The sequence below is a fragment of the Cajanus cajan genome, chromosome 9 (assembly GCF_000230855.2).
Source record: "Cajanus cajan strain Asha chromosome 9, NIPB_CcT2T_4, whole genome shotgun sequence".
In the NCBI taxonomy this organism is placed as follows: Eukaryota; Viridiplantae; Streptophyta; class Magnoliopsida; order Fabales; family Fabaceae; genus Cajanus; species Cajanus cajan.
In genome coordinates, this window is record NC_138525.1 from 24,287,551 (window position 1) to 24,310,950 (window position 23,400).

Genomic DNA, 23,400 nt, shown 5'->3' on the forward strand with positions numbered 1-23,400 from the left:
TACCTTAAATTGATATTTTGCTCAAATATCATTGACGAAGCCAGTGAAGTTTCTAATCATAAAATCAAACGCACATTGAAAACTCCCCAACTCCAACCCGTTTGTTTATACAACAGGAATCACTAAAAATATGCAATATCTACATCTCGTTGCCATCTCAGTCAATAAAGCAATACAATTCCACACGCACATCATTTGCATATGAACCAAAAATTTTGCAAGGATCCCCCTCTGTTGCCAGCGTCATTGGAAATGTATGTTGTGCGGCTAGAAAACACATTTCTTTCAAATATTAATACTACCGTCTCCATGGAAGTCTCCGAGAATAGTCCCTCCCCCTGCCAAAGAATACAAAACTTCTAATCTTTCTAAAACTACCCAGTAAACGTCTCGGAATTGTGGATGGCCAAATCCTGCTTCTAGTTGTAGTCCTTCTCACAACTGCTAGTGGAGTGTATGAGAACAACTCTCCCACAAAGCCAACTAATTTGTTCTTTCCAACGCGCTTTGGTCCTTTTTCTTCTTCAATATGATGTTCCATCTTCGCATTCTTTGTGGCTTCATCATCAGAACCAGTCTCATCATCATTACAATTTCCTTCGGGTTGATAGCTATTCACTTGTGTTGACCTGCACCTTATCGTCCGGCAAGTGTAAGGACTTGTTACAGAATACCACTTTTTTTTTAATGCAACACATCCAGAGGAACAGTAGGTACTGAACTATTTTGGGTGTGTTGTTTTGTTCAGTTGTTGCTTATTTTGATGCTATTCTTTTTGTTTCAAAATGCCCAATGTGGACTAAATAGATTAATGCCTGACTAGAGCTTCTGCATACATATTACTCCAGAATGCAGATGGAAAAGCAGTAATTAGCAAACTGTGATAAGATGATGCTATTCGGTGAGGAGAAATCAAATATTCAAGGAGAAAACTCAATGGTCCTGTCCTTGGGTAGCGGCGTAACACAATTCCTTTGACTAACGACAATGTGGTTAACGTAATTAGCCAACATTTTAAAACTAAGCCATAAATAAAGAATTATGATGAACAAACTACAGCACAGGCCAGGACTCAACTAGGATAACCTGGAAAAAAGATAAAATCTGGAAAAGTTTTACCTTCTGTGCTGTTTCAAATAGACAACTCTATTCTTCAACCGCTTTCTTTGAACACAGCAATTGTTTGAGACATGGCGAATGAAACGAAGCTATGCAAAACAAAATAAAAATAGAGAGGACATATTATAAGCAACAGAATTCTAACTAGAACACATAATATGTAATAACAAAAGAGAAGCAGTCGTAAGTCCTAACGTTGACAGGATATTTGGTTCTTAACTTTGATAACTGATAAGAAACTAGAACAAGAGCCAACTAAAATCAATTGGGCATCAAATTTCCTTTCTCATATACGTTTGCAGAACGCAACCATGAAATAACTACTGAAACCATAAAATGCTAAAAGCAGAAAACTTTAAATATCAAAGATATCGTCCAAAGCCACCAAGTAGTTTGAGACTCGAGATATAAATATAATAGTACGTCTGCAAAACTAGGAAGACTGCATTCAACCCCATACAGAACTTCCATCTGTGCTATTTTTCCAACCCGAATGTCAATATTCTCCCAAATCTATATAAGAACGAATTACAAACCAATGTGACTGATGACAAAAGCAAATATCTAGAGACTCCAAACTACGAGTACGAAGGACAAGTGTTACAGAAGCACATGGATTCATTCAAGTGTGATAATCGAAAGGTTTAGATGAAGCCGACTGTTGAATAAATCTTAGAAAGTTACAAACCTGGTCACCATCCTTGATACCATAATTTCGAAGATAATCCTTCTCCGTAACTAGCTTCTGTCCATCATAGCATAAGCAAAACTGCCCCCAAACATGCACCCTACACATCCCAAGGTAATATACAAATTAAAATAATGTCTACGTCAGCATAAAATTCAAAGGTTTCATATCCTTGTTAATCCAGTTAATATAACTAATTATAGTTCTTATAAATTGAGTTTAATTTCTATCCAATGACAGAGTTTAATTTCACTACCAACCAATCAAAAACATATTAGGTGACCATTAAAATAGCTACCGTTCGATTATTGATTGTCATGATTTCTTATTAGACTGATTGTCAAAGTAAAAACTATTAAAATTGTTAATTATTTTTGAATGACCATGTTATTACTTAATAGTGTTAAATATCTATCTCATGACCAAGTTTCTTTGAAAATCTACTCGGATAACCCTTTAGTGAAATCTTCTCTCTCAACCATGTTTCTTCCATCCACATGAATTTTAATAATTCCTATAAATAAATCTTATTGGTGTATGTACATGACAAATATTTAAACATGTGATAGAAACTAGTTTTCAAATTTATAAAAATAAGAATTAAACATAATTTAGTCCTTATACATGTTGCATATTCTCAATTTGGTCTCTATATATAAAACCTTATTAATCAATTTGTTAAACGTTACCTCCAATTTGGCTTGGTTACCGACACCATTAACCCCACTACACATTGTTATTTCATGTAAAGACAAAATCAATAGCATTTACATGTATAGGGACAATTTAATAGTAAATTTTTACATGTAGAAACCAAAATGAGAATTCAAAAATATGTGTAGAGACTAAATTATATGTATAACCTAAAAATAATCACATTAACAATTTTAAAAAGCGACAAATCTTTGGTCAAAGCAGAATGGTGATATTTACAAAATCTAAAAATATATTTAAACTATGATTTATATATGTTTTTAACTCATCAAATTTAGGGTAAATATGCTTTTTTTTTCTCAAATTTAAAATTATTATTTTTAATCCTTATAATTTTTAAAAATTTTGTTTTAATTCCTAAAATTACCGATAACCTTGTTCGCAATAATATTTGGCAAATTTCTAACTATACATGACTAAAAAAACCGATTTTAAATATAAGAGACTAAAAAGAAATTCAGTCATAAAGGACTAAAATCATATTTACATCTTAAACTAATTTAAAGTATATACGTAAATATTAAACAACATGATGAATTTGATGATGAGATAAATGAGTGTTAGTTAGTACCATGAAATTTTGGCTGGCCCCTTGTGAGGCACGTGACTGAACACGGCCTCGACTGCGTCCTTGAGTTCCGCAACGGTGGCCGTCTTCGAAACTTGAATATCTGCGAAACGCGAGGAAACTCTTGCATCGAATCGAATCGAAAATAAAAAAAAAAATAAAAAAATAAAAAAGCAAGTGAGAGTGAAGGAATGAATGAGAATGATTACGGAAAGAGGAACCGTCTAGTTTGAGGACGGTGAGTCTGAGAGGTTGGGAGGGAAGCTTGCCGTAGAAGAAGGTTTTCCTGGCCAAAATTCCTTCCATTATGGCCAGCGAAGAGGATCTCCGAGGGCTCTTAGGGTTTTTGGCGTTGGGGTCTAGCAACCTCATGATGATGATGATGATGGCGATGGCTTAGAGGGAGCGTGTGAAGGCCTTTATAGAAGGGAAAGGGAGAGATTCTTGGAGCGGAACCACACGCATTGTGGAACGGAAATTGGTGGAGTTAGGGTTTTGCTTTTCGAACTTTGGTGTAGTTCGTTGATGCGATGCTGCTTCTGTCGGAGAGATTCTAATTCCAGCTTTTTGTATCGAGGAAGACAGAGGACTAGACGAAACCGTTCCACGCGCGCCAACGGTCTTTTCCCCTCGCCTTGGGCTTTCACTTTCTTTTGGGCCTCTGCCTACACCTTACCCACTAATTCAAATTTCATATCTTCATCATGCCATTTGTCAAATTTTTAGGAGGTGTATAAGATTTTAAAAAAAAAATTAGTTGAAAAATGTTACGTGAATTTTAAAAGATTTTGTAGAATTTTTATGATTTTTAAGATTTTGTAGGATTTCACAAGATTTTCAATAAGGATTTTAATGGATTTTGCATGACTTTTAAATTAGGATTTTAATGGATTTTGTGAGATTTTGTGAACTTTGCAGAATTTCGTAGATTTTTGACATACGATAAGAGTTCAAGATTTTTTTTCATACATTCAAATTTAAAAAGAACCAAATACAAAAATAATAAAAAAAAAATAACAATGTCTTAAATAATAATAATAATTCTTCATAATATCATGTCTTTCTAAATAACATTCACCCATATATCCATAGCTATACTATTCCTCAAGCATTGGCATTTTTTCACTCTTGTTCTTGAGTTTTAATAATAGGCTCAAAATTATGATTTTCATTAACCGCTAATATTGAAATAGAAATTTACAAACATCAACTAGGAGAAAAAAAATTGTATCTAAAATTTGTTACAGGTGCAAAATGTTTTTTTTTTAATTTTTTAATTGCTTTCAATTATTTTCTCATGAATAAATATTTTTAGTATTGAATTCTAAGATACTGCAATGTCTTATGTTAATTTTCTTTTTTAAAATATAAAAATTCTAATTTTACAATATAAAAATTAAAAAAATCATAGTAAAAAAATAAAATAATAAATAATTATTGTCATAAAAGGGAATGATAACAATAACAAATTCAAGAGAGGGAAAGAGATCGTAGTTTTTGTGCTGAAAGGGTTCTTCTCCCAACTAAGATTTATTCTTATATCATTCTACTCACAAGATCCTAACTCAAATTCATCTTATATATATATATATATATATATATATATATATATATATATATATATATATATATATATATATATATATATATATTCTAATAAATTTAAATTGATTACAAAGATCTATAGTTGATTATAGAGATCATAATATCAATTTTAGTTTTTACCTTTCCCTTTTCTTGACGCGTGTTATAAAAAAAATACTACAGTTGAAATTTCAAACGTTTTCTGTGTTATATAATTGAGAAACAATCTCAACTAAATAGAGCAAGTCAATTAAAGAGAACGAAGAGAAAAATAGAGCAAGTCAATGACACTATCATTTATATATAAAAGTTTCACTAAATAGGAGAATAGAATGGGAACAATAGTGCAGTATTATTAGCAAAAGAAAAAAATGGAGAAGACATGAGCATAGTAAAAATAACAGATGAAAAACTCACTTGAAAATTCTTGAAGCACTTGAAAAGTCACTTCAAACAATCCTTCAAAATCTGATGGGTTTAGATGGAAATGTTTTATGAATTTGGTATTTATAGATACCACTAAAAAGTCCTTCAAAATCCCTCTAATACAATAATCCTTTAAAATCTCTAAATTTTTGAATACCAATGGATTTTTTTTAAGTAATAAAAAGTCTCAAATGAATATCAATGGATTTTAATGAACTTTTTAAAAAATCTTGAAAATCCAGATTGAATACCAATAAATTATTTTTAAGTAATATAAAATCATGATCGAATACCAATACTTTTTTACTCAAAAAAATCTTTTAAAATCTTATGAAATCATAAACCAATACACTTCCTTTAAATTAATAATACATGAAATATTTTAGGCTGAATTACTCTTTTCATCTCTCAATTTATTTAATTTAACCCATTTATTGTTAAACGATTTAATTTTGTTTTTTAATTTTATAAAATAGTACAATGTGGTAATCTCTATCAAATTGAAACGACTTTAAATATTTGTACACATAACGATACACGTTGTTTTTTTTATTGTGTGACTTGTACAAAAAGTTAATCCAGATAGTTTCATTTGGATGAAAATGACAATATTGCATTGTTATAGTAAATTAAGTAGGCAAATTAGACATTTTCATAATAGAGATCAAAATGATTAAATTAAATAAGATGAGAATCAAAGAATAATTTGAATAATAATTTATATCAATATACAATTATAAGTTTATTGGTTTTGTAATAATTATTTTAAATATTATATTTTACAATTAATATACTTTTTGTTTTCAGTCATTTCTTCACATGCTTTAGAGTTTGATTTTCATCATTTTTTAGGTGATGATGTGATATTATTAGTAATTAATTAATTAATTATTACATGTGGAGATTTGGGATCACTTGGTTAGTAAATGTTCATTCTTATTTCTTAAGTATGTTGGTATTGTTGTTAAAGTTGCTATGGATGGACTTTAGAACTACTTTGGATGACTTTAAGATATAAGTATTAGTGCGACGAGTTGAGATAGATATGTTTGTGTCCTTATCTGATCTAAAAAGAAGTTTAAGTTCAATTTTGTGAACCTAAATATAATCAAATCAAGACTCAAAGAATGGTGACAAGATTGAGTCAACCTAACTTGTTAGCATAGTATACTAATTTAATATTATATATAGTTAAATTATGAAGTTAAAAAATCTACAATTACAATTAAGATATTTTTTATGATATATATTTCAAAATAAATAATATCAATATAAATATAATATTATGTTAGGCAAAACATGATTTATTAATCAAAGAAATTATATTATTAATACATAATTATTTAACAAAATAGTAAATATATGGTGTTGGACTAAGTTGGGATGACATAAAAAATAATTCAAACCTATTCTTAAGATACATCAAGTCCAATTTGTTAAAGTCAAACTCGTCAAAAGCCCCTTTAAATCAGGTTGGACTAGTGACTGAAGTCATGTCATATAGAGTCCTTAAGTAAGATATTTTGAGTTTAAGAGGGAAAAAAGTATAGAAAGTAAGATAACTTCTCTTCCACTCATTCCTTCCCTTGTCTTCTTACACCAAATGAAGGAAGAATTATAAATCTCAGTTTTTTGCACCTCTCCCCTCAATTCCCTCTACCAAAGACTGAATTTTTAATTTTTTTTCTTTAAACAAGGAAAAATTATATTCTCTTGTTTCCATTTTCACTCTTACCAAACAACTTCAAAATTATATTAGTGTGGAACTACGCTTGAAGGCTTTACCTTTAAAATTAAAAAGGAAATCATTTGGTATTCAATTTTTATTAATAAACTGAAATATATTCAAATAAAACTCCATGAATTATAATTCTAGTAACCAAGTTTTCCTCTTGGTAATATATCTTTAAAGTAACCAACACAATATTGCCAAATAAAAATGGAGTAAAACATTAATTTAACCCCTAAAATTTTGGCCACTGGTTAATTTAATATCTAATATTATAAGAAAGCAAATTTACATTCTTAATTTGACACCTATCCACCATCGGTATTTTTTACATGCACGTAAATATCAACAAACTCAAATCCACATGCATAAAGTAGCCAAGGACCAACACACATACAATTTGTAATGAATTCAAGTTACAAAAGATGGCTCAAACTTGTAAGGGACTACGGGTGTCCCCCACCAAAGCAAAAAAAAGCTAATTATGAACAATTCCAGATATGCTTAAGTGAAAATTAGTCCCCTGTCTTGGAATTATTTAGTAAACACTTATATTGTCTTTTAGTCGAATTTTCTCCCCGCAATGAATTTGCTATTAAAATACAGTGTTTGTTAACAGTTACAACTTACAAGGAGCCATGCATGAGATTCATCAAAATGCAATGGGTGAACATACTATTAGATCAATAGAGGTTTGAATACAGTAAAGCCTTGAAAGCCTTTCTCGTCTGATTCCCCAGAAACTGTTTGTATGTATGTCAACTTGTATTTAGCAAAACTTCCCAGAAGTATAAATTAGTCGTTCGCATGTTACCAGACCCAAGTTTGATTCAGATTCTTCTCCATTTTCGAGGGATGCGGTGATGGGAAGATGACTGAAGCAAATGGCACTCCCAAATTGGAAAAAGACTTCATCTATAGGACTTGATAAGTTATTTGCCAATGAGTTTGTAGTAGGCGTATAAACCAGATCCAGTAAAACCGAGACACTGCCCAATTACGTTCCACTGAAGTCAAATAAAAACACATTCTACCATCAATAAAAATATTATACTCAGTTGGGAACACCAGAACAACAGAAAGGACAAGAACACTCACAACATCAAACGGTAGCCCACCAAAAATTATCCAGCCAAGGCCAATAGTAAATAGATCCTAGACATCAATACAGAACAATTAGAAAGCATAAAACAATCATGACTCTTGAGAAAAAGAGAGAGCCCAAATTAGAGAGATAGAGAAAAGTTCAGAGACTGAATGAATATTGATACAAAACGAGCTACACTTTGGTTTATATATGCGAAGAGAATAATTAATGTAAATAATCTTAAACCCTAAAATTTTCTTATACCCCCGCCACCTCCTCTACTCCCTCTAGAAGGTAGAAGGTGCTTATACTGAGGCATAACAACATTGGCAAAATACAATGTCAAAAGATCAAATTATTTCAAATGTTGGTGTGTTTATCAATGCCAACTTACGCAACAAGCTCAATCACCAAGCAAAAATTACACCCAATGCTTCATAATGTGTATTTGGGTTCATGTTGATTCATCCAAAATCATGTTGAAATACCGGATAACGTGATTTTAAGTGAATTTACATGTTTGGTTTTCACATTGAAGAATTGATTTTGAGCTGAAACAACTTTAGGTAGTTAATGAACTGTAACCAGAGTCAGCAAAGAACAGAGAGCAAAGTTAGATTTAGAGTAGTACAGGATTCACCAGAAGGACAGCATTAGCAAAATGATTCACTTCATAGCAAGAACAACTGCAAGAATTTCAAATAGATCACCAGATTCACCACTAACCAAAGCATCAGAAACACAACAACTCCACACAAGTCGAAATCTTCAAATCAGAATCACAAACCAGAATATGAGACCTTCATATTGCACCATCCAGACCTTCCACAACTTGAATCAGAGGGCACCTCCTAGTTCAAAGACTCTTGATACCACATACTCAAGATCAGATTCAGAATTGTGTTTGCATTTCAATATAAAACAATTAGTGAAACGACCTGGCCTCTATTGGATGAGTGAAAAACATGATGATGCATTAAAATGGAGGTCCATGAGGCCACAACATTGCCAGTGCTAGTGATGAAATCACAAATTTGCAATCTTGTGGATGCATATAGTGCAGTGAATGAATGGAACTTTATTGAGAAGGAGTGGGGAAGTGGAATCTGATTGGGGACTGAGAATCGGAGAGAACATAAGAGAAAAAATGGTGAGATAGGACCTGGATCTGAGTTTTGAAGAGAGAAATGACAGGGAGAATTATTGATATGGCAAGAAAATCAGAGTGAACGAAATACAGAAAGGCAAGTGAACAGATCCGAGAAAGTGAGGAAATCACAAAGAAGATGAAGAAAAATGAGCTAATAGTAGCTCAATGCCGCAGAAGAGAATTTTTTCCTTATGGTTGATACCATGGGGAACTCTAATACCATGTTGAGAAACATGACAGAGCCCAAATTAGATAGAATGTAAAGAGCTATGTAGCACAGACATGCCTTCATACGGCAGCGTTCCTGTATCAGAAATGAATCCAACACAGACACAGCATGGACACGGTGTCAGACATGGTGTCGGACATGGCCCACCAAAATCCGACACAGTTCAATCATCAGACACTCTAACATGGACAAAGGGAAACCTCCACACAGACACGACCCAACACTCCAAGTGCACAGGTAAGCAACACAAGGAGCACAACAAAGATTGTGTGAATCAAAAACGCGAGATCAAGGATCACAACAGCATGTAGCTTGGAGACATCGATATCGCACTACAAGGATCCCTCGATGCTGCTGGTGATGTCGAGGAAGCAGTGGCAGCCCTCAGGGATGAAGGTGTTAGCGTAGAGGGAGAGGCTGATCTGGAGCGCCTAGAGGCAAGAGGCGACGAGGGTGGCATTGGCAGGGAAGAGGCAAGGGAGAGCGGCAAGGAGAAGGCAGAGGAGGGTGGAGAGGGAGGAGAGGAGGCTGTCAAGGGATAGGCAGTGGGACTTGATGGCAGAGGTCTAGAGGGTGAGATATAGGGGGACATTATGAGGGTAGGGGAAGGGGTGGAAGGGTTTGGCGAGGTATGTGTGGGGGGATTTCAGGTAGACATGGGTGCTGTTTATGAGATGGTACACTCCCAGCCTAAACAATGCTAAGGAGGATATCACTTTCTCACATTATTTGTGTCACCGTGCCCTATACTTTTTTATTTTTCTGTATCCCCTTGTTTGTGTCATATCCGAATCCGTACTACATAAGTAAAGAGAATTGCAGGGTTGAAAGGATGTATTATTGATACAAAACGAAGTTTGTATAAATTACAAAATTAATACTTTGGTTTATATACATGGAGGAGAGACTAACTAATCTAACCATCATCTTAACTAACTATCCTGAGCAATCCAACTATCTTTACTGATGAAATCAATATGAAACAAATAAAATTAGAACATATAAAAGGTATAAAGGAGTGCACATCAGTCTCCATGGCATTATGTGGAAAAGGTACGTTCTTAATCCAATTAAAACCAATATATTACGTTAAGCCGGTATGATGTACATAATAACATATTAAGTTCCTTTTCTTTTCCCCAACTGCTCATGAAGCAAATGTAAATTTGAAACGAGAAATTCCCAAGAAAATCCCGAGATTAAGCTCATTTCTTTACTTCCAAATAAGATTGCAAGCAAATTGTATGCCACTTTATGTAAATCCCCCCTCTCTCATCTGCATCAGTATCCTCAAGCAAACTAACAGTTGATTACACTTAGTCTTTCATTTAATAACACCATAATGTAGTAGAAGAATCTCCCCAAATTGAAAAACTTTATAGCCAAAAAAAGTACTAGTACAACCATTTCTCCCACTATATTGGTCAATTTTGTAAAACAAATCCATTGCACACAGTCCTTCAACAAAAAAGTTTGTACTACGCCATCATCCTCTGAAAGCAAAGTCTTATTGCATCATATCTGACAATCTATAAATCTATAGGTGCACTATTCATGCAAAGTTAAAACAGCTAGCAAGGCATACATACCTTCAGATTACCACAAATTGTCTGCGTCACAGCTGAATTTAGAGTTGTGTTGAGAAAAATACAGTAATTCAAGAAGAATGCCAATATGCAGGAAAAAAGCAAAATTACCTGCAGAAGAAGAAAAAATACAAAAATTACAACTTCTCATAATTTCAAACTAAGAGGAAACCAAGTTTAAAGCTGGGTGCTGATTGATATACACAGAAGGCAATTTCTTCTATATGAACAAAAATGCAGACCTTTTAATTGCAGGAAAAGTATCAAATTTTACACAATTCTCACCACATCCAATCAAATAAATTAAAGGAAGACCCAGTCCCAGACAGACATGGAACATTGGCAATGTTTTCAGACAATTGTCAAAAAGGAACATTAATTAAAACTGAAATTTATATGGCTTCTTTTGTGAGGAAAATGGAATAATCCAATTGCAACTACTGATCAACTAAGATGGATATAATCATATAACATATTTATTGTATTATATTCAACATTCTCAAAATGGACCAATCATAGAAACAATATAAGAAAAGTTTTAAGGGTTTGACCCTTTGAGGTTCAGCCCCAGGGTTCATATATACAAATATATTGTATAAATATAAAACAATATGCAATAAAAATATAATATACATATGTTAAGTGTATAAATAAAATCATGGAGAAAAAGATTGAAATATATTTCTAGGAAGAAGGCTCTCCAAAGTCGTCTTAAAGGGGTACAACTTCAACTAGAGAGAGGGGATTCAGAGAGCCTGTCGCGTTTGGAGAAGGCTATACAAATGGAGTTGGATGAAACTTGTCTTCAGGAGGAATATCTATGGTTTCAGAAATCTAGAAAGAAGTGGGTGAAGTTTGGGGACCGCAACACGTCTTTCTTCCATGCTCAAACACTCGCGAGAAGACGGCGGAACAAAATACAGGGGTTATTTCTACCAGATGGAACTTGGCACACTGATCATGTGGTTATGAAGACTGAGGCAGTCAGGTTCTATAAGGAGCTTTTTTCGGCGGATACAGATCAAGGGTCTCTAGACATGCCTACTGGGATTTCACCTGCCTTGGGAGCTGAGGCCCGATCTGCTTTAACTGCACCAGTCACGAAGGAGGAGGTCCGTCGGGCGGTGATGAGCATGAAGTCTTTCAAGGCTCCAGGGCCGGATGGGTTTCAACCGTTCTTTTTCAAGCAATATTGGCCTATTGTGGGTGATGAGTTATGGCGTACAGTGAGGGAGGCCTTTCGGTTGGGGTACTCGGACCTATCACTCTTGGAGACACAAATGGTGTTGATTCCGAAGGTGAACCACCCGGTTAGCCTTAAAGAATTTCGTCCTATTAGCTTATGCAACGTCGCTTGGAAGGTTATTTCCAAAGTACTTGTCGCTCGTCTTCGACCGTTCTTGCAGGGCGTCATTGGTCCTTTCCAGGGTAGTTTTATCCCTGGGAGGGGGACTCGTGACCACAGTATTATTGCTCAGGAGGCCTTTCATTTCGTTCGGAAAGACGGTTCAGGGGTGGGTTCCTTGGCTTTAAAAATTGACCTTGAAAAGGCATACGACAGGGTCAGGTGGGAGTTCTTGGAGGCTACGCTGGTGCAGTATGGGTTTCCTTCAATCATAGTTCAACTTATTATGTGGGGGTTAAAGAATTCGTCGATTTCACTCCTTTGGAATGGAAGCGCACTACCGTCCTTTGCCCCATCTCGAGGACTTCGGCAGGGAGACCCATTATCTCCGTATCTGTTTGTGTTTTGCATGGAGCGCCTAGCCCTTCGGATATCTGAACTGCTTCAGGAGGGTCTTTGGAAACCGATTCGGCTATCTCCTGGGGGGCTACCACTTTCACACCTTTTCTTTGCTGATGATATCTTACTGTTTTGTCAAGCCTCAGAGGACCAGGCTCGTTTGGTGGCATCAATCTTGGAGGAGTTTTCGCGTTTATCAGGCTTAAGAGTCAACTTGACTAAGTCTAAGTTTGTGAGCTCCAGGAAAGTTTCATAGAGGAGGATTGAAACTTTGGAAGGACTGCTAGGGATTAGCTTTACAGCTCGGATCGGGACGTATTTAGGTGTTCCCTTGACTCATGGTCAGCCGAGGTGTGCAGATTTCTATGATGTGATGGATAAGATTCAGGGTCGACTGGCAGCTTGGAAGGCCAAGCTTCTCAATAAGGCTGGGAAATTGTGTCTGGTGAAGTCTACCATCTCCTCAATTCCCGTATATAGCATGCAATCATTGTGGCTTCCCCAAGCAGTGTGTAATCGAATAGATCAGGCTTGTCGTCGCATGCTCTGGGCTAAGTCTGACAATACTCGGTTTTGGTCTCCAGTGAGTTGGGATGTTGTCACTCAAGCTAAAGAGTTAGGTGGGCTTGGGGTTAGAGAGGCGCGCAGGGTGAATGTATCACTCCTGGGGAAGCTAGCTTGGGACCTGCTTTCGGCTCCACAGAAGCCTTGGGTTCAACTCCTCAGCAACCTCTACCTACATGGAGCTTTTGTCCTGAGTGCTCAACACAAGCGGGGTGTTTCTTCAGTCTGGTCGAGTATTCTTAAGGCCCTTCCCTCACTCCGGGAGGGATTCAAGCCTCATCTAGGATCGGGAGACTCATCACTTTGGTACAAGGACTGGTCAGGTAATGGGCTTTGGTGCGGGAAAGTCCCCTTTGTTCATATCGCGGATACCAACAAAACGGTTGCCGACTGCTGGGTTAGTGGAGATTGGAGCTTCAATGCCTTGTATACGGTTCTTCCAACTGAACTGATAAATTCTGTCCAACAGTTGAGTGTTGGCAATTCCCCTTTTGGGAGGGATCATTTTGCTTGGAGGGGTGATATCTCGGGTTGCTACATAGCGGCATCTGGGTATCGTTTTCTAACCCGGGGGCTGGCTGCGGAGGGGGATGCTGTTTGGAAGAAGCTTTGGAGGGTTATGATTCCTGAGAAGGTTAAGTTCTTTCTATGGCAATGCCTTCACTCAGCCCTCCCAACGAATCAGGTTCGGGTTGACAGGAGGTTGGCAGAGTCAGGTGCATGCTCGCGTTGCTCTTGCCCTCATGAGACCATTCTACATGCTCTTCGGGATTGCCCATATTCGCGAGAGGTGCTGATGTCTGGTGGGTGTAGTGTGGGTTGGTCATTTTATGAAATGGATTGTTTTCAGTGGCTGAAGGGGATCATCTTGCACAAGGATGCTATTACGTTATCCATCACCTTGTGGTGGGTCTGGTGTTTTAGGAATAACATGGTATTTAACGATGACCTCTGGCCAATTTCGGTGGTCCGTCGGAAGGTGATATTATCCATGGTGGAGCACAGTGTGTATAACGTTAGGAGGCGCCAATGGGAGGACCAAGCCCTTTGGAGGCCTCCGGAGCACCCGTGGGTAAAGCTTAACATGGACGGAAGTTGGTTGAGGGAGACGTCTGCTATGGGAATGGGTGGAGTCATCCGTGATTGGGCAGGTATGTGGCGGGGGGGCTTTTCGCGTGGAGTCTTACATGGGGATGCGTTACGTGCTGAGTTGTTGGCCTTGGAGGAGGGCCTAGTGTTTTGTTGGGATGGTGGTTTTCGGATGGTGATTTGTGAAAGTGATTGCCTGGGAGCTGTAAAGTTGTTTCAAGATCGGCCAACGGACAGAGATTACCTGCACAAGCATTATGATGTTATTTGTCGTGTTCAGCAACTTCTTGCTCGGGATTGGGTAGTTTACGTAAGTCATATTCCTCGAGAGATTAATTTAGTAGCTCATACGCTTGCTACTTGGGGTGTAGGGAACTTAGGTTCCAATGTATTTTGGAGGAGTCCTCCAGACTTTATTTTACTTCCTTTAGGGAGAGACTCTATGTCTTGAGTTGTTTGCTTTGTTTATCTTTCATATTTTACCAAAAAAAAAAAACTAAGGTACTATACTAATAATGACATGATTTTTTAAACTAAAAGCTGAAAAGTGGAAAATATACACACAATTCCTCCTTACTCTCCATTTCGTCTATTTAACAGAATAGATACCTATCCCTCTCTCATCTGACTAACTCTTCTCTCCTAAATGCCTTTGGGAATAATATCCTTGCAGAGGCTTTCTAGTAATATACCCAAGCCTTGGTGACCCCTGGGTTAAATAAATTCTAGCCCGCTAGATTATTTGGATTAGGAATCAGGATTCCTATCAAAATACTATATTCTTTTGGCAAGTAACCAAGTAAGGCCCAAGAGTGAATAGTGAATACAACAACTTATTGAAGGAAAAAGTCAAAAGCAGCAGAACATACGATAAAACCAGGTGAGAAGAGATATGGAAAATTGAGTGTTGTCTTCAAGTCACCACGAACAAATGTCCAGATGAGTAAAACTGGTCCACATATGATACCTATAGTAAAATAGAAAAGTATTTCAAATAAGAAATTCCGTTACACTCAAATGGGTAAGAAAGTTTTATAGGCCCATCATACAATATATCAGCTTACCATTGCACCACATAAGGCCAAAGCTATTAAGACCACTAGTTTTCCCTGACAAAAAGAAATGATACCATAAAAATAAGAAAATGCAGGCTAAGAAGGAAAGAAGGTACAAAATTTCCACTTTATGAGAGAGTGAGACTATAGGAATACAACCAATGCGGGCTATGGTTGCAAGATATATTGCTGTGGCGATGTTTGACATGAAAACAACAGCATATCCATAAGCATCAAAAGAAAAATCCCGTGCTCCCGCAACAAATGCGCCAAAGACAATCAAGCCGACACTGATAACAGCCTTATAAATTTCAGTTAAATGAATGAATCAGGTAGATGCTCATTCAAATACAATTGGAACAACTTCATTGTATTATAAATGAAAAGGGGAAAATAACCAAAAGAACAGAAAAGCAGTTACATCATGCTTGATGCAAATACATATTTTTTTTAAAGTTCATCAGGGGGTGCATCTGACATAACTTCCAACGTACACCAAATATAGATTGCATAGACTAAGTATGACATAGCTTAAGCTTTTAGGGTAGTTAGGTCATGATATCGTTTCAAAGCCTCCTGACCAAGTAGTTAGGAGTTTTATGTCGTCTCCCACCTCCCAGTTTTTTAAAAAAATTAAATTTCAGGTCATGGTAAAAAAATTATCAATAGCACAATATTACACATCTATAGCGGCGGAACAGTTAGTGGCCTCCAATTGCTACCTGTTTCTATAGCATTGCATCTTGCTATAGCAAGAATCATGGCCACAATCTCAGAAAAATGCAGCCATCTTGTTTTCTCCCCTTCTCCTTTGTCTCTGTTCACAAATCTGTGTTCTGATTTTTTTTCTATATTCCTTCTTTTTATTTTACTTATATAGCCTTGGAGTTCAATGTGCTTACCAGGGGCATACAAAAGGTTATCCCTAATTGCAAGATTTTTGCAAATGATATACTTTTGATTGAGGAATCAAGCAAGCAATTAACTTTAAACTTGAGTTTTTGACAATTTGAAAACAAAGGGTTTTGGCTTAAGTCGGATAGATTACATGCATTGCATATTTAGCAAGAAACAAGAGGAATATGACATGGAAGTAAGAATGAGAGATGTCTTTAATTTTGGTTAATTTTTTATTTTTCAGCATTTAGACATGTATGGTGTAAATTATTTAATTCATTCCATAATCTTCAAATGCCAAACCATCCCACTAAAGCAATTTTGGGGTTAGCCATTCCATTCCACATTGCTATTTAGGATTGATAACCATGGTAAAAATAGGTCAATGCTTTATCAACACTGCAAGTCCAAAGGGCCTTGCATAAGGGGGCATGTTAAAGATTTAATGATGCCATTCATGTGCCTTCACTCAGCACAACTTAAGCTTTTTTGATAATTGATTTGTGGTACTTACAGTCATCAAGTTAGTCATGTCATTTCATCACACGAATTCAAATTATATATCCCACAATAAATCATAGCAAATCTGTATATATAAACAAACATAATGCAGTTCATTACTACAACATTAAACTATGCACTTTACATATGTTGCTAAAATTTTGGGTGGATAAATCAAATATTTATTTGAACAAAATGTGGTATACAGCAGATCATATTATGCAATGGAGAAAGGGCAATTTACCTGAAAATGACAGAACGTGTATACCTCTGCCCCACCAGAACAAACTCCACAAACATTGTAAATACCACTGTGGTCCTCCTAAGAGTTGTGTACATTGGAACATTTACTCCACGAACAGACTCCATGGTGACTAACTAAGGAGAAGTACAGGGGTGAATAAAGATAATAAGCAAAAATTAAGTATTGAATATTGGTCCTCTTTTTTCAAGGGGAAGAAGGGTATACCATGTAAAATAAATATGCTCCTGACAAAGGAAGAGTGTGCTTCAAAGTCTTCAATGACACAAATTTTGTTGAGTTATCTGATATAAGTAAGGACTCATTTGCTGAGAAAGAAATCATCCTCCAGCGTCTCAATAAATAGAGAAAGCAACATGAACATACCATCTGAAGAAGAATAGAAGTATGTTTAAAATTGTGAAATGAATCAAGTGGATCTTCACAACTATAGATTGGCAATTGTCCAGCCTTAGTGGGCCAATAGAAGTGTAGACACTGCATAATATCCTAAACTTTTAGATTCAACATAATCCTCTTCCACCTCTTCTCCACGCAATAAAAACTATTGCTTTCTTGCATTTTCGCTTTCAAATAAGGTGATCGATTGATCCCTAACAAATTATTCTGAAGAACTTAACTTTTGAAATATAGAGACTTTGCTAAACATACAGAACAACAAAGTGTTAATTGACTATTAAAGAAGGAAGAGAATGCAGAGAAGCAGACAAAAGCAAGTTTAGAGCAGAACTGATAATTTACAAAGCATTCCATCCTCCATGACAATGAAAATAAGTACCCTTAAGAGAGTCACTCCCTCTGTTCTCAATTATAAGTAAAATAACCAATTTCACACATATTAAAAGAAGTAGTGCATTAAGTTTTGCTATTCCCAGAAGATTCCTAAGCTGTCGTTGTTATAAATGTAAAATAGAGAAAATATCATCTTAAAAACAGAGATAGCATGGAGTATAATAAATAAATCAAGCATGAGAACAACGATTAGAGTCAAGCAGAAAGGTTTTGGTCTTCTTCCTGAAAGAAAGGTGAATTATGAAGTATATTTGCATAGAATTTTCTGCAATACATGAGAAAAAGCTTCAAATAGGGGAAAAAGAGAAAACCTGAAGAAGAGTGATGACGTTGGCGGATTGGAAGCGATAAGAGGAGAGCGCAGCCTTGTTGAACATGACCAAGAGAACTGGGGGAAGGAGAAAGAGAAAGAGAAAGAGGAGAGAGATGAGGAATAGAGGAAGAGAAGGGGAAAGAAAAGGAAAAGGCGAGGGAGGAACCTGCGCAGGACATGTAAGAGAGGGCGGCGAAGGCACCGCGTTTGGTGAAGGCGGAGCCTTTGAAGAGCTTGTCGTCGGGGGCGTAGGGGTCTTGGCCCTTGGGAGGATCGGAGACCGGAAGCACCAGATTCTCCGACGAAATGGAGCCTTTCAGAGACATGGCTGTCGTGGAATTCAAGGGATTGCGAGTTTGAAGGAGAATTCGAGCAAGCCAACGAGGTTAGACGCCACTTGCCAATTCTAACTTCTAACTCCCCCTACTTGTCTTCGTCAACTCTCTTCTCTCAACTCCTACTTCTGCTTTTTCTATCTAAATTACTATTTTATTTTAATAATTAAATAAGTTAATTATTTATATACTGCCCGTGTAAAAAAAATTTATACTAATAACCAATTATATCTTTTAATTGTACCATATCACTATAAATATATTTATTTTTAATAGTGACATGACACAATTAAAAGATATAATTAGTTGCTAATATAAAATATTTTCTCACTAGTGTTTAACTCTAATTAAATAAAGAAGAAAAAAAAAAACTTATGGCCTGCGTTAGAAATCATACATAGCATGTGGACAATTATCAAAGGATGTAAAATAAAAAATCCTTATACTTAAATTGTATCTCATATTTTAAATATTGATAAATTTAACTCATCTAATGTCCCTTACTCAAATCAAACCTAGGTCCTAGATTATAATCTCAGTGTAATATATAAAAGAATTTAGAAAAAGGAAGAAAAGCCACTTTGATACTAAAATTGGAATAGATAATAAAAAAAAAAATTTCTCTAAAAGTGCGTATTGTGACCTCCATCATATTTTTATTGTTGTATAAAAAGAGTACTATAAAAATGTAGCTTGCAATAAATAATTACAAAATTATTTTAATTAACTATAATATCACATATATATTTCGTTTGGTCAATCATAATTTTATTAAAAAAATTACAATCACACACGTTATCTTGAAATTATTATGTACAATAAATTATTTATAACAAATTAAAAATTAATAAAAGCATTGATTCTTCACCTGTTTAAATTATATATTTTTATATTTAATTAAATTATTACAACTATCAAGTATGTTGATTAATTAATACAATATTATTTTAATTTAATTAATAATTTTGAGTTTGAGTATAAGTATATACTTCATAAATCCTAAACCCTAAACTCTAAATCACCACACACAAATATACCTCATAGATACAAAATGCAAGAAACAATATTGAGGAGAAAAACACCAAGAAAATTACAAGCAAAACCAGAAACTCTTTCCATATTTAACATAGGGACTATTAACTAGTCAATAGGTACAAAATCCAACACTTTGCATTTGTTACCCATTAAATACATGCAACAAACATGCATTAGTTATAACCAAAGTGTTAGAACTCTTTTTTCCTATGGAGCTCAGAGCTTGAGAGGTCTATGCATTATCCACCCATGTACCATTATAAACCACCCAACTCAACCTCACTTATAACTCTTTTGCCCTCAAGGACTCAAAGTTCAGGGGAGGTTATCTACAGTCAAGCTAGCTATCTCCTTCTCGTCCATACTAGACCTTCAAGGTTGAAATTATGAATTCAAACTCCAAGTAGTTAAACCCTTAACCAATAGAATCTTCACACAATCACTAGAATATATCTCCAATATATCATATAACATATCTCCATATATCATATTTCCCTAAATCAAGGATCAAATTATCCAGAACTATCTCTACTCATCAACATCAATATCTTAAAAAATTATGTGATATTATCTCTAAGACTATAGATAAAATCAATAACCTATATATAGGACACCAGGTATTAATCTACCTCAACTTAATTCTTAACTTAGACTCTCCTCTAACTTGGGCGTCAGAATGTCTTTGTAGGTGCCACCACCATTATAGATATTTGAGCAACTAGGACCTTACCGCCACCGTGAAAACACTTTCAAAAATTTTGGTAAGAATAAGTTGACAGTTCTCACATAATAAGAACATTTTTTTCTTGGTATGACTTGAATTCCTTCACATGGAACATTTTTTAGGTAGTCCAAATTCTTTCATATTCATTTTTGTGTGTATATGCGAGGATTTTGGAAGACCCTTTTTTATTTCTTTTGATGTTCGAGTTGGGGTAGATTTATAGTTTATTACATTGTGACTAATATTGTTCATTGCCAACTATTTAAACAATGTTTTGTACATGTTGGAGATGTATTTCAATATGCAAACATAATGTATATATGTAAAACGTGTAATCATGGTGAACACATTTACAAACAGTAATGACATGTAAGTAAGACATATGTAATTTTTGAAATTTGTCACAATTACACCACATTTCATCCAATTTGATTATGAATTGTCTAGCCAGTTGTTCCTTTCTTAGGTTAAGTATCTTATGCACCAGGAAATGCATATCCCATTTGTCAAACTTAAACACGTGGTATCAGTAGACACAAACACTATTAATTATTTCCCATGAATTTGAAACTTAATTTTGGCTTAAATATTTTTCTTATCTCTCAAGTATTATAATCATGCAATTTTGATTCCTAAAATTTTAATCAAATAATTTTAGTTATTCAAGTGTTATAATTATATAATTTTGATTTTTAAAAATTTTAATTGAATAATTTTAATTTATCAAATATCACATTTATTCAATTTTAGTCTCTCCTACTAAAAATATAATAATTTTAAAATTATATATATATATATATATAATATTTGAAAATTATATAATTCTTGACATTTTTAAGTTATTCATATATTATATTTTTCATGATATATATTCATTATTACTAAATAAATAAATTTATATATATATATATATTATTAGTATTATAATATTATTGATAAATTAATATTAATAACATTTTAAAGCATATTTATAAATAATAATTTCATAAATATAAATTAATATATTTTACAAAAATGTAAGTATATTAATAAAAGAAAACTATATTATTAGAGAATTAAATTTTAAAAAAAAATGCATCATGTCACTCCATTAGTACTGCATCAATAAAAATTATTAAGTTACCAATAGAAAAAAAATTAAAATTATATAATTATAGTAGTTTAATCATAAAATTGTTTGATTAAAAATTAAGAAACCAAAATTTTATATTTGTGATATATAAAAAAATAAATTATTTAATTAAAAATTAAAAGACTAAAATTAAGCGGTATTTAATTAAACCCTAAACATTTCAATTTTTACACTTTATATCTTGGTTCCTTTCCCCTTTCATGAATACATATTTACCCCTACCCACGTTCACATCACAGCCGTCAATCGCTGAAGATGACGTCATTCGCAATTCTCATCAACGGTTGCAACGCATCCGGGGCGAATTTCCTGGCAAACAAAAACGGATCCCTCTCTCCGTCACCGCCGTCGCCGTACTTAGGCGTCTCCTCCCTCATCCCCCGAATCAGCTCGGGCCCCACTTCCCACGCTTCGTACGTGCGAGGATGCCCATCCCAGCGCCCCGTCCAGTTCACATGCGTGAGCGTCGCGTGCACGCACCCGCGCGGGTCCCACATGTTCAAAAGGGTAGGAAAGTAATTCTCCTCGGGGTAGCACGCGTACCACCGCTCGCACGGCACGTTGAACTTCCGCCACAGCACGCGCTCACTCACCACCATCCGCGCGTGCCGGCGCGTGAGAGCCCAGAACTGCGACCCCACGCGAAACTCCTTGAACCTCACCTCTGGCAGCATCGCGTGGGCGCCACGCGCCGCCCACCGATCGTACTGCGTGGTCTCGTTGAGGAGAATCTCCACGAAGCTCTTGCCGCGGCGGTGCAGCGCGTGGAGCGTGAAGTTGAGCGAGTGGAGGGGGATGCACGAGGGTGTGAGGAGCACAAAGATCGAATTTGACGAGTCGTGGAGGAGCGCGTGGGCGAGTAAGCGACGCGCGGCGGCGGCGAGCGTGGGTGTGTGTCGTTTCGTGGGTTTGGAGGGAATTACGCGGTTGTGGAACACGCCTGAGAAAGGTGGGTCATATGAAAAAGTGGGGTCCGCATGGACATAAATGTTGAAGAGATTTTTTGAGGTTTGGTTGAAGTAAGATTCCCATAGCGGCGCGAAGGGGAGTGGCACGGTGGTTATGAACATGAACGCCGTTTTGTTGGGCCTAGTGGGCCTTTCGTTCACGCGCGTGGCGGCTTTCAAAAGCGCGTCGTCGTAGTCTTTATACAAGTACGGCAACAATAGTGATGGTGGCATCCTCGATCCCGATGGAGCCAATGATAATTTTTTGTTAAGATTTTCGGGGATGCTAAGGTTGTTTTTGGGTGTGTTAAGGATAAGTGGGGTGGTGCGTTTTTTGCTAAATTTTTGGGGGATGTTAATGTTGTTTTTGGGTATGTTGAGGATGATTGGGGTGGTGGGGTGTGTGGTGTGTTTGGTGTTGGGGGTGGTGGTGAAGACTATGGCTAGAGGTAAGCATAGAAGGAGTGCGCATAGAAGAAAGAGTGGGTTGGGAGATAGCATTTTGGAGAATTTTGTAAATTTTGGTTTTTTGTTTTTTATTTTTTTTGGTTTTTGTTGACTGTGGGAGTGTGGTGGGTTCTCTAATATCAATGTTTGGTTTTCGGATGCGTGGCATGCGCGTTCAGATGTTGGATTCTGCATGCTCGGGACACGTACGCCAACGCTGTCAGAACTTAACTTAGTCTCGCACAAGTTCACAAGTTTAGGGTTTGTTGCTTAAGGTTTTTTCTGTAACCAGTAAGGTTTGATGTATATATAATATATATTTGCAATGGTATTGCCTTAAAACAAATATTTATAATCGAGAATTAATAACAAGTTTTGAAAGTTAAGGCTGTGGTTTTGGAATTTGCTTATTTTACTTGTTTATTTTTCTTTTATAATCATGCTATTTGATTGAATTATGTCAAAAAATTATTTTGGAAGTTAAGGGTGTAGCTAAATTATTTTGTCGAAAAATTTAGCTAGTTAATTTTAGAAAAATCTTCTTTCTCAATATGTATGTATTTTATGTATCTGAGAAAATTCAAATCTAAATTTTATTTGATTGAATTTAATTTCAGTCAAATCAATAACTTATGGATTAATTGGTGGGTTGTTTATTTTTTAGCAGCAGTGCTATTATTGTT

General features: G+C 35.5%; 2 protein-coding genes and 1 pseudogene across 6 annotated transcripts; all 3 read right to left on the minus strand.

The window, feature by feature from the left end:
- On the minus strand, nucleotides 1-3,737 carry LOC109811087 (U11/U12 small nuclear ribonucleoprotein 25 kDa protein-like; annotated as a pseudogene). The gene is made up of 5 exons (XR_014429724.1): nucleotides 3,299-3,737; nucleotides 3,093-3,192; nucleotides 1,808-1,907; nucleotides 1,120-1,208; nucleotides 1-629 (listed from the first exon to the last, which is right to left on the minus strand). The product of XR_014429724.1 is annotated as a U11/U12 small nuclear ribonucleoprotein 25 kDa protein-like (transcript).
- A 3,592-nt stretch (nucleotides 3,738-7,329) lies between these two features.
- Nucleotides 7,330-18,550, minus strand: LOC109811075 (UDP-N-acetylglucosamine transporter UGNT1). 4 transcript variants are annotated; one of them, XM_083063042.1, is made up of 10 exons: nucleotides 18,264-18,549; nucleotides 18,096-18,172; nucleotides 17,200-17,469; nucleotides 16,975-17,108; nucleotides 15,492-15,622; nucleotides 15,342-15,386; nucleotides 15,147-15,244; nucleotides 10,884-10,991; nucleotides 7,927-7,983; nucleotides 7,330-7,835 (listed from the first exon to the last, which is right to left on the minus strand). In XM_083063042.1, exons 1-10 carry the CDS (start codon nucleotides 18,421-18,423, stop codon nucleotides 7,761-7,763), a joined length of 1,155 nt encoding a protein of 384 aa, XP_082919168.1. In that variant the 5' UTR covers nucleotides 18,424-18,549; the 3' UTR covers nucleotides 7,330-7,760. The 4 variants fall into 4 exon arrangements, with proteins under 4 accessions (XP_082919168.1, XP_020230295.1, XP_082919167.1 ...); XM_020374706.3 differs by having other exon boundaries at nucleotides 17,200-17,361; nucleotides 18,264-18,548; XM_083063041.1 differs by having other exon boundaries at nucleotides 15,342-15,622; nucleotides 18,264-18,550.
- A 2,829-nt stretch (nucleotides 18,551-21,379) lies between these two features.
- Nucleotides 21,380-23,004, minus strand: LOC109811089 (glycosyltransferase BC10). The gene has a single exon (XM_020374722.3). The coding sequence runs from the start codon at nucleotides 22,910-22,912 to the stop codon at nucleotides 21,566-21,568; it is 1,347 nt and encodes a 448-aa protein (XP_020230311.2). The 5' UTR covers nucleotides 22,913-23,004; the 3' UTR covers nucleotides 21,380-21,565.
- Between the last annotated feature and the right edge of the window lie 396 nt (nucleotides 23,005-23,400).

Excerpts from the sequence above, each read along its gene's own strand:
- LOC109811089 (XM_020374722.3), bottom strand. The coding sequence starts at position 22,912 with ATGCAGAATCCAACATCTGAACGCGCATGCCACGCATCCGAAAACCAA.
- LOC109811075 (XM_083063041.1), bottom strand. The coding sequence starts at position 18,423 with ATGTCTCTGAAAGGCTCCATTTCGTCGGAGAATCTGGTGCTTCCGGTC. Across the intron at positions 18,173-18,263 it reads CTCTTACATGTCCTGCGCAG|TTCTCTTGGTCATGTTCAAC; the intron begins GTTCCTCCCTCG and ends TCCTTCCCCCAG. Across the intron at positions 7,984-10,883 it reads CAATTTGTGGTAATCTGAAG|GATCTATTTACTATTGGCCT; the intron begins GTATGTATGCCT and ends ATTGATGTCTAG.